We start from the raw sequence: 12,561 nt of genomic DNA, 5'->3' as shown, positions 1-12,561 counted from the left end.
GAATTATAGCTTTCTGGTATCACGTCGCTCACGCTCATTTTTATTTATTTTTTATAAATCACTACTATTGGTCATCCTTTGTGTCTGTCTGTGGGTTTTGCAAATATTTCCTCAAAGATCCTCAAACTGTTGGTAAAAGCTCATAACTCCACCCCATATCAATCTTAAATAAAGTGCCACACACATTTTGGACCGTCTCTGCTTGTTTGCAATGCAAGGGTTAATAATGTAATATACTACTGTTTAGGTAATGCATTGCACTATATGCTATATGCTAAGTAGCATTACACTCAATTTTCAAAAATTGCAACATCTTCCCTGTTTATTTATTATAACAAGAGCATTATGGTTTTGTTGTGGTTGTATTACATGCTTGCAACATAAACAGCTTTGTTGATTATAACAGTAGCATTATAAGCAGCAGAGACTATCTGGCAACCCACTGATGAATGATATGAGACAGATCTGCTCTGAGACCTTAGTGATCTAGACACAATCAAGACTCAAAACACTGAACAGTGTGTGACTCACAAAATGATATAGCAGGCCAGAGAGAATATGTACTGGATAAAGAAGATATAAGGGCCATAGATGTGCAAGATTTCTATGCATTAAGTCACTTTACAATCATACTCATATAGTAGATAATGTATAAACATGACGATCACATACATCCTATTTATAAAGAGAAGCTTGACCTGTAATTAAAATTTTTCTATAAGTGCTACTGTCGAAAACACGTCGGTAAACAAGCTTTCACCACACTGCCTTTTGTTCAACATCAAAACACACACACACACACACACACACACACAAACACTCACCTCAAAATCCAATCCATGTCTGCAGCTGTCATCCTTATGAAATAATTGCAATGCCAGGAAGAAAGAGATAGAGAGAGCAAAGGCTATACAGCACACTGCCAAATTAGCTCCATACAAAGACACGAATCATTTCTGTTGCATGCTAATTTAAACAATATTAATATTTCATGTAAAAGCAAGTGAACCTGGCATGCATAGAGTCAAATGCAGACGAGAGACAAGCGAGAAGACAGTGAGATTAGAGCCCAGCTCTCGGCTGAATTCTGCTTCAATAGTCTTTTAATCCGCACCTCCGTCATCTCACAGACAGACGGGTTTTAGCTGTCAGCAAAAAGGTCTGTGTGTAAATCCAACACAGGACTATCCAACAATAGTTCTCACTTGAGCATTGTCTAAACCCTCTTCAAGAAACATTCAATCAGAATTTAAGTTCTGTTATTATTTCACTCATCATCTATGTCCTCATCATCCATCATCCATTATTTCACTCATCACATATGTCCATCATCTATGTCCTCATCATCTACTTCCAAACATTCAAACATGATGCATTAAGATGAGTCGGATAACAGATTTGATGTCAATAAAGTCAAACATCATAGAGTGTTTTGTTAATAAAAATCCAATTTAGGGAAATTGATTTTTAATGAAAGCTTACAAACCTTAAAAACAGAAATACTGTGAGATATGAGGTATTTAATCTGTGGTAGATGCTTTTGTTGAAGCCATCTAGCAACGCTCGGTCCGACCTTTGTGGCTTTGGAAGGATGCAGCCTCTGAAGTCGATTCCTTTAAAGGATGCCTCTGAATTGGGACACGGCTTTTTTAGGTCGTAGGAATAGGGTTGAAGACCTCTGTGTTTTTAGTTCCTGTTGCTATGAAGTCCCTTTTGGTCAACCACTTTAAGCATTTTTCAGAACTGTCACACCCCTTACCATAACCGCATTAGATTCGGGAGGGGGTTGGGGCATCTTTTGGACTTGGCGACAACACACTACCAATGCAACTCAACCTGGCATCGCCACTTTTTTTTGCATATGCCTTGGGTGTGAATTATTTAAATGAAAGGAAGCGCTCTGTGTGAACGCAGAATGAAGATTACGGTATAATCACTTACCAGGTCAGAACGCGATGAAGTAAGAAGTCTACTTCCATTCATAAAGTTCTTATGAGATGACGTGATTACTGTACGCTGTTTACAGTAAGATTTTTTTAAAGGAGTGAAATAATGCCCTTTTCACAAGATGTAAAATAAGTCTTTGATGTCCCCAGAGTGTGTATGTGAAGTTTTAGCTCAAAATACCCCACAGATATTTTTATATAGCATGTTAAAATTGCCACTTTTTGAGGGTGAGCAAAAACGCACCGTTTTTGTGTCTGTCCCTTTAAATGCAAATGAGCTGCTGCTCCCGGCACAGAGGGCGGAGCTTCAACAGCTTGTGTCCTTTTACCTCACACAGACATGCACTGAAAATTTCAAAAACTTTTAGCCTTTTATGTTCAAACTGGAGTCAGACAATGATGGAGAGACTCAAGAACTCTTGTAGTCATTGATTAGTTTATTCTGCTATAATCTATATATTGCATTCCCGGGGGCGGGGTTTATGTCAATTTTAGGGTTTGTGATGTCACTAACCAGGGAGGAAGCTCGTGTAGTCCCTACAAGCCGTTTGTTAGACCTTAAAAAGCAATTTCTTTAAAAGAAAATGTCTCCCTTTGCTTTGAACTTTAAGCGTTGTAACTTTGCAGATGTTGTTTATGCTCAAACAGCAACATTACACTACACACTAACTAAAGTTAGAAAAGTGAAATCATAATCAACCACCCCTTTAAGTTTTTCTAGATATGCTCAAGACAATCATCTTTGACCGTTGCTCCACGTCTCGCAGCTTTTTCAACGTGTCGCACTCGAGATCTAGCCATTTTTTCCATCCATCAGCGTTGCATTTCTGCAGTTGTATAATATTATGCATGTCTCATGTTTTAAAAAAATATATATTATGCTAATTTCCCAGGATTGCTGTGTGAAAGGGGCTATATGTACTTTACATATGTATTTTGTGTGGATGCATGAACATTCAGAGTTTCTCCTTTTGTGTTCCATGGAAGATAGAAAGTCATACAGGTTCGAAGCGACATAAGTACATTTTATTCTTTGGTAACTATCCCTTTAAGATCCAAACGAATAGATTAACTGAATGGCCTTATTTAAACCACTTTGTGTCAAAACACTGAAGAGACCAAATAACAATCACATCTGATGCTGATTTGAAACCTAAATGCATTGAGGGTCATTGAAAGCTGGTTGGTTTGGTAATTAATGTTATTCTGGGATGCGGTTTCCAGGGTCTGAGAGAGCCTTGACTGTAAATCACATCCTGAGGAGGAGAGACGGACGGGGGGATGGGTGGGGTCGTCATAATAACGAGACTTCGAGAGCTCTCCTGCCGTAATAATCAACATAAAAAGTCAAACAGACTCAAAGGCACTAGAAAAATGGCACATAGAGATGCAAGGTTTTGTTTATGCATGTGTGTGCGATATCACAGTGTGCCTCTGTGCTCCATCAATACTCAGTACTCAAGTTCGTCCCCTGAGGATTCTCCATCACACAGCTTTCACACTGACTCATACATGCTGCTATTATTCCACTCGCTGCTGCACCAATATCTTCAAACCCAAAGAAATATTAACTAAAGTTTTTTCTTGTGGAAAAATAGCACTGGACAAAGGTATAAAGCTGCAGCTTGGAAACGGTAGCAACAGTGCTTTATAAGAGCAGTGCTCCTCAACTGGTGAAACATACAAACAATGTTAAATGCAAATACAAAATGCAAACATATAAGCATACATTGTAAGCATAACTAGATAAATAGGTTCATCAACATTTAAAGATGGAGAAAACATCCATTTATTTTTTAAAGTCATTGTTGCGTTAAAGCAGTCAACAACACCTTTTGTGATGCCAAAGGCTGTGTGTGCATCCAATCAAATTCTGTTGAACTTTGTTGCAAATCTGTATTTGGTAGAAGCTAGCCAAATTGAGCAGATGACAAAATGGACAAGCTTCATTATACATTTATGCTTAGAGGATAAACACAGTTTTTGCAAACTAGAGTGTTCTGCTGCTGAAAGCGGGAAGGCATAGAAATTCAAGAGGCACAATAATTTGCAAATAATAAAAAACAATTATTTTGCATATTGTAGTTCATGGTAATGTGATTAAATTTCAATGTTTGATTTTAAGGACACATTTGTTTACTTTTCCAGACAACATGACACCACCTGAAGTCCAGTGTAAAACAATGTTGAGCCCAAAACAATTGCGAAGAACCTCTGATATTGAGCTAAAACACATTTTTGCTAAAAGATCTATGTCTCTATTTCTTTCTTTAAACTTATAACAAAGCCATTTAATGATGAATAAAGACATTATAGCACTCCACCAAAATAAGCCAAGTCAAGTAAACAACTGTTATCTGAGATCCTGATCAACAGCTGCCCTGTTCCAGCATGCACATCTACAACAACCCATTCAGAGTCTGAAGCACTGCGGGTCAGAAAAAACATCAGCGATGAAAGAAAGAGAGATGCCACTTACAGGAATTTCTCTTGCTGCCACTGGCGGATCCTGGGGAAGCCATCCCAGAGCCGCTGCTGAGTCTGACCAGGAGTCTTATACTGTGGGAGAGCCCGAGTTGGCAGGGGGTGTTGTTGTTTGTTTATAGCACAAGCCACCTGCCACACATCCTGAACGTCTAGACGAGCAGCACTGGAGGGTTAGACACACACACACACACACACTTACTTATGGCCAGTGATGCTGTAGAGCAGTGCAGCGTACAGCGAGTGCTCGGCTGTCTGATGGACTGAGAGGCAGAGCAGCAGTGAGTAGTAGATAGGAATGTACCACTCAGCATCTCAGGAGGGGAACCGCTCAGAGAGAGAAAAAAGAGACTGCATTAACAGAGCATGGAAATCATGAATAGAAGAAGTAGATAAACGCAGAAGATAAGAAGAAACAGTGAGAGTTCTTGAAGTGCAGAAATAGAAAATAAACCAAAAATATTCACAATGTCCAATCAAATGTCTGTAGACTAAGAATGACTAATACCACCTGCCACTGGCTAGTAGCAAATCTTCTATAAAGTAACATTTCAACTAGAAAGTAGCAATATTCAATTCACTTGGCTGTAGAACCTTTTCTCTTGGGCCAGTAAGCAACCACATAGCAATGCTCAGGCAAACACCCGCTAACACTCACAATTTCTTTAGAACATGTAAAAATCTGTATTTATTATTTGGTAACATTCTAGAGAATGTGTTTAAATCTGATAATAATAATACCATAACATACTCTAACATGAAAAATAACATGCTACACATGTAAGATTGAATGGTGCTTCTACATCACAGTTACAGATGCAGCAACTAAACTCTTCAAAAATTAAATGCTACTGTGCACTTCGATTGTGATACTGTATTGTGTTAGTTAATGCATTAGCTAACATTAAATAACAATGAGCAATACATTTGTTACACTATTTAATAATCTTTGTTAACGTTAATACAAACACAACTGTTCATTGTTATATTAACAAATATAATTTTTTATTTTAATAGTGTATTAGTAAATGTTGAACTTAGAATAGCTATAACTAAGATTAATAAATGCTAGAAGTATTTTTTTTTTAATGGAAGTATTTATTTAATGTAGTTAACTAATAATAACAAATTGTAAAATGTTACCAAGTTTTTAATATTTTATTTTATTTCAATTAACATCTATTTTATTTCAAGTAATGAAGAATGGTTTTAATTAGTTTTGTAATAAGTGGTCAGTAATTAGTTTAAGTTAAAGGTAGGCTAGGCGATTTGTTCCAGAAACATTTTTTGTTATCCTGGTTGAAAGTCTCTTCACATCCTGATAGCAATCACTAAGTTAAGTGGTCTAAATGTATTCAAATGTATATAACGTCTGTATAAGGCGTAGGACCATAAAATGTTCGTCCAATCTTTGCATTCGATCCGAATGCAATGATACGAAGTTCTACCTGCCTGCAACCACAGAAACCGAAATTTCTCGGGACAGCAGCATGTGTCCAAATTTTAATCTTAACCGTTCTATTTCATCAGAAACGATCTTGAAACAGGGCTTTAAGTTTAAAATACCGAACTTGTCCTTTAACGCTGTCTCTCGTCTCTTGATGGTTTGCAGACTCTGCAGTGTGTGTTCATGTCTTTTGGAGGAAGCATGGTTTTGTAAATGCACTGAAGGGATGGTGGGATCTCTTGCTTTCATAGCTTGCTATTGCTAGCGCTCCGAAAATTGCCTGTCCTACCTTTAACTGCATTTCAAAAGCCTTCAATGGAGAAATGCTTTTTGGCAGCAGAAAGGTGTAGTTTCAGCATCTACCAGCAGGGGCTAAAAAGCTCATACTAATCAAACCTTCATCGTTGACTGTGGAGTACAACCAAATTTCAAGCGTCAAGTCTACATTTAAAAAATAATTATAATGACAAAATGTATGTATTATGACCCTTCACAGTCATTTTTAAATCACCTGTTACCTGCAGACCACTTCTGCATAACAGTATGTTTCATTTGTCAAAGGACCACAAAAACGCCACTACATTTGTCAGTTAACAATAGCATTACTGTGTGAAAAATGAAAGCTGCCAGTACTAGATGGATTAGCTATTATTTTTCATCCAACATGAATGATACACCCTGGCAGTCAATATGAAGCTAATTAGATAGCATAACGAATACATGTAATTGATTTGAGAGGCAGGGAGCCACAGCTCTTCTTGATTGCCTCTCCAAAAGATTGGACGCCAAATGTAGCGCCATCCCTGGGTGAATCATTTGAGAGCTCAATAAGCAGAAGATTAGATTATCACAGCTAAACACAAATCTGCTGTTATTCAAAACAGTCGTGTACATGAAACATATAGTTTTATTATAAACAGATAAAATCAATCCATCCTTCCATTCTCTAAACCACTTTCCTATGGGGTTGTAGGAAAGATAAAATGTTTTTTTATATGTAATAGTTTCATGCTTTCTTTCTTTATTTAATTACAAATAATAAGTCGGAATAATAAGAATAATAAATCTGTTCCCTTTTGAAGTAGAACTTTGACACTGCGTCCTGGATTGACGCTATGGGCAACGGCATCAGCATGACAAACATACCAATTTATTTGCTGACGACAGTCCATGACATAACAAGCGGAGCGCCCTAAAGTACAAAAGGACGCCTGTAAAGCACGCCATCAGCTTTTTTGTCTTCAGGAGCCGTTTGTTTGTATGCGTGTGTAAGATAAACACTCTTTGGGAGCACATTCAACTCCCGAGGGTATTGGATGCGCTCATAATATTACACACATATAACACATAGCATTTGTGTTATCCCTGGAGCAAGAAACTCTGTTCTTGTTGATTCTCTTCCAAGGGATAGGAATCTAGTGTTTGCACAAGCGTGTTCGGCTCTCGGTGGAGTTGGAGGCGCTCATGTTAATGCATTTACGGTAAGAAGCTGTGTTCTCACTTGGTTCTTGATAGCGTGTCTCGAACCTAGCGTGTACGAACCATGTTCAGCTCTTGAGGGAGTTGAATGCATTCTTAGTGATGTGTTCACTATGGGAAGCTTCACCCAGTTACTGGGTATATTGCATTATACCCTCTTATTTTCCTCACTTGCCTGAGTATGAGTAGGATGTCCTCCTTTGGAGGAGCAGCAACATTGAAGGTTATTGCCCGAAGGGCTAATTATTGAGTTTTTAACACTTTGAATGCTCCCTTTAGTAAGCTGGTAAAGGTACCCTTTAGGGTTGATTAATTGGGAAATTTGTATTGCCCTGTTAATTTACCTCCCTCCCAACTGTTGATGTGTCCTAAAGTAGGGTCTTTTTGCTCCTCTTTGGTTGGGTACTCCTTTTGGCTCCTCTTTGGTTGGAACCTGACGAGTAGAGGAAGTTTGCCTGGTAAAGCATTCCTCCTTTGTTATTTTGCACTCTATAACTTAGAATGGAGTCTTTTATGGATCGTCTACAGGTACAGGCAGGGGATGAGCGCTGTCCCATAATTCTTCTAGGGTATTTAAGTAGAGCTGGAGCTCCCCTACAGATTCCCTAGGGGTTGAGTTTTGATGGCGAGAGTCTTTTCCAAATATATTATGCAACTCTCATATTTGCATCCCTTCAGATGAAGTTGAGGGCTGCATTCTCCCCCTCGGAGTAGTAGTAATATTGAAGGTTGTAGTTGATATTCTAACGCTATCTCACCACTAATTCGTATGAAGTACAAGGTGGCTAATTCGTACGATTTGTCTAAACCCCAGTGATGGGTAGGTTTAGGGGTAGGGGTAGATCATTCGTACGAATTCATAGGAATTGGGCAACTCGTAAAATATGTAAGATTTTGCAAAAATCGTATGAATTCGTACGAGTGAGGTTGTATGAATTTTTACGAATTAGCCACCTCGTAAAATACATACGAATTGCTATAAGATCGGGTTGGATATTCTCCCTTTTGTCGGCTACTCCCTTAGGTCTTTCTCAAGACAAAAGCAGCTGACATAGCTGAGCCATTTTTTCTCTGCTCTGATCAATTTTGCACAATAAGACCCAAAATGCAAGTATTAAGAAAGTAAATCAGTTTTATTTTCATGTTAACTTAACACTAAAAAAAAAAAACATTCTTAACAAGCCCCTAAAACACCTACGAGGTCATTCAGGGTTATAGTAAGAAAGCGTTATTTGTGCGAAGCACATTATAAAAAAACGGATTCACTCAAACTAATCCCAGCAGCTGTGGAAAATAGCCATGTCTGCAGGAATGCAGCACTCCAGGCAAAAGCAATGCCTCTCAATCACCATAATGTCAATAATGACCTCAGCAGCTATGATTCTCAATCGCCTTTAGGTGCAGCCAACATTAAAGTCTGCAGTGCTTGCATCGATAGCATTAGAACTACTGCTGATCTCAGAAGGATCTGGGATATACTGTATATTAAACCATATGAGCAAATGTTTTTGTGTAACATACAGTAATATCATTCAATATAGAGCAGTCATACTATAATTGCATGCCAATTGATTTAGACTATGTAGCAATTTAGAACACATAAATTGTGTTATGAAACAAACGGCTCATTATGAATTCTTGTTTTCCAGACAAAACATTTCCCATTCAAGTGTTGCTCTGTGAAATGCAAAACTCTCTGTTGTGATCCAGTCGGGCACTATAAATGGCTTTTGATTTGATACCCCATATCCTTCCCGCTGCTGTTTCTGATCACCAGAGGTCTGCAGCAACAAAAATAACTTGATTTTGTTGATTTTATTTTGCGGTTTGTTTATTTGGAGAGCACAGACACATGATCAACCTTACTGTGTCTCTGGAGATCAAAAAGATGGAAGACACAGTCTAGCTGGATCCAAGAAGTTCAGCCTCTGGATAGATATTGGAAAACATGTTTGATCAAATAGAATGTCCAACTACACCCCACCCACCCCATCATGTGCATACTGTGGTATGCTAAATCTATTATTCATAGATAATATAGTTGCAAAATTGTAAGATAATATTTCAACCTAATGTGTCATGTTATGTGGTGTGACAGATCAAAAAAATTGTATGTAAATGAAACCAAACCTTTAATTTACTAATAAAATGCCATATGTATTTATGAAAATTTAGTACAAATAATATTATTTTAATTTTAATAGTATTTAATTATTTTAATATTATAGTAAAATATTGTATTAATTTAGTAAATATTAATATTATTGATTTTATTTGTTTGTTTTATTGTTGTTTTTACTGAACTACTTATTTTATATACAAATATTTTTAAAATTCAAGATCATATTTATAAAATGTATTATTTTTATTTAAATAAAAATCATGTGCCCCCAAAAAATCTCCTTTTATTCTTTTCAATATCCGACAGTAGGATTTTACATCCCACCATAGGAAAATGTATTAGAATCATCATTTACTAAATAATGTTATTCATTCATTTTAATCCTGATTAGAAAATGTCTTAGAAAACTGTGTGTGTGTGTGTGTGTGCGTGCGTGCGTGCGTGTGTTCCAGGTATTCCCTATGTTGTGGAGATGAATGGATAGTTATTTAGAAAATGTAAAAACACAAAATGTTTTCTGAAAGGGTTAGGCTTAAGGTTAGGGTTAGAGGATAGACTGTAAAGTTTGTACAGCAGTAAAGTCATGTCATAAAACGCAATGTGTGTGTATGTGTGTTTGTGCATAAGAAAGATAAATAATAGATATGATGAAAGCACAGGTCTGCTATTGTTCCCTAATTGATCGAAGTCACACTGCAACCCTTTAAAACACTCTGAGCCTGTAGTATAGGGAAGTTGGTGATCATGTTTGATTTGTACCCAAGAGTGAATGTGAAAAACACAAAGTGAATAAAATTGCCTCCCAGCTAAAAAAGTGAAATATTATTGTTGAGGTGCAGTACTTATTCAAAGTCATCTGCTCTGTGTGCACTTCTGCCCAGTAACTGCAGTGAGCTCATACTCCACCTTTACAGATGTGCTAGATCAGCAAACTAGATTACTAGATTCCTTTTCCTTTTCTCTTTAAAATGAGACTTGACAAGTGTGTACATTCTGTGCGTAATTAGGTGTAATACTCTTTGTCTTTGAACATTTTACCAAGGGGAATGAACCATTGACCTCTAAGATGATCATATACTATTTTTCAACTGCATAATTTACTCACTCCATTAACATGCTACCTGTGTTGAAATGAACTCCATGTGTGCTTATGATAGTGATTTGAGCAGGTATTCATTGCAATTCATTCGTTAATTCAGACTGTGACCTGAATTCATTCAGATACTTTACATAGAAGGGAATGATTTTAACAATGGTGCATTTTATGGAAGAGCTTTAAAAGCTTCTGAACCGAAGCACACTGTCTCTCCTGTTCTCCACCTCGCCCTCATTCCCTCAGTAGGGAGATTAAAAAACAGAAAAGCTGCATGCACTTGACATTTGACTGTGTAATTTAAGAGCCAGGGTCAGCACCAGAGACCTCTGGGCATGTTTGATGTCAGAATGTGTTAGTTGTGATGGGCCAGCACACAGATTAGCATTAAAATCTGACACGAGTTTAAGCATGAGGTTTATACAGGGTTTATGGGGAAATGTGAATATCCTATTACAGCACTAATGGCTTCAGTGGCCAGAGCTAATAAAGAACGTGAACTGTAGCCAAAAACTAATTTATAAATTATAGCACACAGACTTCAGTTATAAATGTGAGTTTATGTGTTCCACATATAAGTTACACTCCTAAAAATCCAAAAGGTTTTTTTTTTTACAGCGATGCCAAATAACCATTTTTTTTGCTCCCCAAAGAACCTTTAATGGAACATTTCTTAAAAGAAGATTTTTTTTTCTTTGTTTGAAGAACACTTAAAAAAATCTAAATAAAAAAACTTTTTTAACTATAAAGAACCTTTTGTGAAATTGAAAGGTTCCATGGATTGTCTATAATGAACCACATATGCCACTTGTATTGACCAGGCCTCCGTCCACCAGAGGGACCCCTTACCTGAATTGTGAACTCTGTCACTTCCTGTTCCTGCCACATCAATCCTTGGCTGCATTCAAAAACTTAGGCAGCTGACTTGTTGCCTTGCTGCCTTTTATGCAATGACTCTGTAGGCAGCGTTTGCGCACGAAGGTACCTCACAAAACTGATTTAGGCAGACTTCTGAGTCAGCGTAACGGTTAATGATCTACAGCAAAATAGAGCGAGCTTTGGTGAGAACTAAACAAATATTTAATTACTAGTAATTTCTCGCTAGAAATGACATCAGAAGTGGACATGTTGCTTCAATACGTACATTTACACACAAGAAACCAGAAACCTAATTTTTCAGAAGCCATCTTTCTTTTCTAGCTTAACTGTCACCGAATGGAACGCATAGGATTGTGGGATATCTGAGGCAGCGAAAGATACAACACAGCAGACGGCATGGAAACCCTAGCTCCCGGTCTCCCAGAGACAGCGAGTCCTTCATCACCGCTGGCTCCTTTGAGTTTCTCGGCTCCTCACTTGGCTCCAACCAGAAACTCGGATCCCAGTCTCCAGCTCCGCCTTGGAACGAGGATACCCTGTCTCCGCCTCAGACCACTGAGCTAGACTCTCCAACTTGGCCTGTCGACCATTCGGCTCCGTCCTGCCCCCCCCTCCCTCGGCTCCACCTGGGAGTGTCTTCCTGACGACTCCACCTGGCTCCCTCGTCCCTCCGGCTCTGTCTTGGTGAGTCGTCACTCTGCCTGCGACACGGACTTCAGGGCCTTCAGCTGTGCTGCATCCCTCCACCCCTTTAGCTCTGTCAGGCTCCGCCTTCCCTCCGACTCCGCCTTGGTCCTCAGTCCCACCTGCTCCACCTTGGACGCTTGTCGCTGCGGCTCTGCCTTGGCCTGCAGAACAATCTGTGTCGCTTGGTCTCATCAGCTCTTCAGCTCCGCCTAGATCTCCACCTCCATCGGCTCCATCCCAGTCTGTCGACCCCTCGGTCCACCTTAAAAGTCTCCTCCCTGGTTTCTCCCGCCATCATCTCCTCCTGTGTGTTACCATTCGCCAACCCCTCATCCTCCTCCAAAGCCCCCTGCCTCCCTCCTTCCTTCCACAGTCGGACATTCCGTTACAGCGCAAGGACACGCCTTCTGGGTGTGGGACGCTA

General features: G+C 38.7%; 1 protein-coding gene across 2 annotated transcripts in view; it reads right to left on the bottom strand.

Annotated features, from left to right (window-relative positions):
* dtnbp1b (dystrobrevin binding protein 1b) overlaps positions 1-4,707 on the bottom strand; it is a 43,526-nt gene extending 38,819 nt beyond the window's left edge. Inside the window, exons 1-2 of one of the 2 annotated variants that reach the window (XM_056254513.1) lie at positions 4,629-4,707; positions 4,426-4,499 (exon numbers count right to left, since the gene is read on the bottom strand). In XM_056254513.1, the coding sequence (XP_056110488.1) occupies positions 4,426-4,468 (43 nt within the window). In that variant the 5' untranslated portion in view covers positions 4,469-4,499; positions 4,629-4,707. Of the gene's footprint in view, positions 1-4,425 lie in introns of both variants that reach the window. The other variant, XM_056254514.1, reaches the window with a different exon arrangement.
* Between the last annotated feature and the right edge of the window lie 7,854 nt (positions 4,708-12,561).

The sequence above is a fragment of the Rhinichthys klamathensis genome, unplaced genomic scaffold (assembly GCF_029890125.1).
Source record: "Rhinichthys klamathensis goyatoka isolate OS25496 unplaced genomic scaffold, OSU_Roscu_1.1 h1tg000111l_1, whole genome shotgun sequence".
Lineage (NCBI taxonomy): Eukaryota > Metazoa > Chordata > Actinopteri > Cypriniformes > Leuciscidae > Rhinichthys > Rhinichthys klamathensis.
The sequence above is the reverse complement of the archived record's forward strand: the minus strand, read 5'-3'. Positions and strand labels throughout refer to the sequence as shown.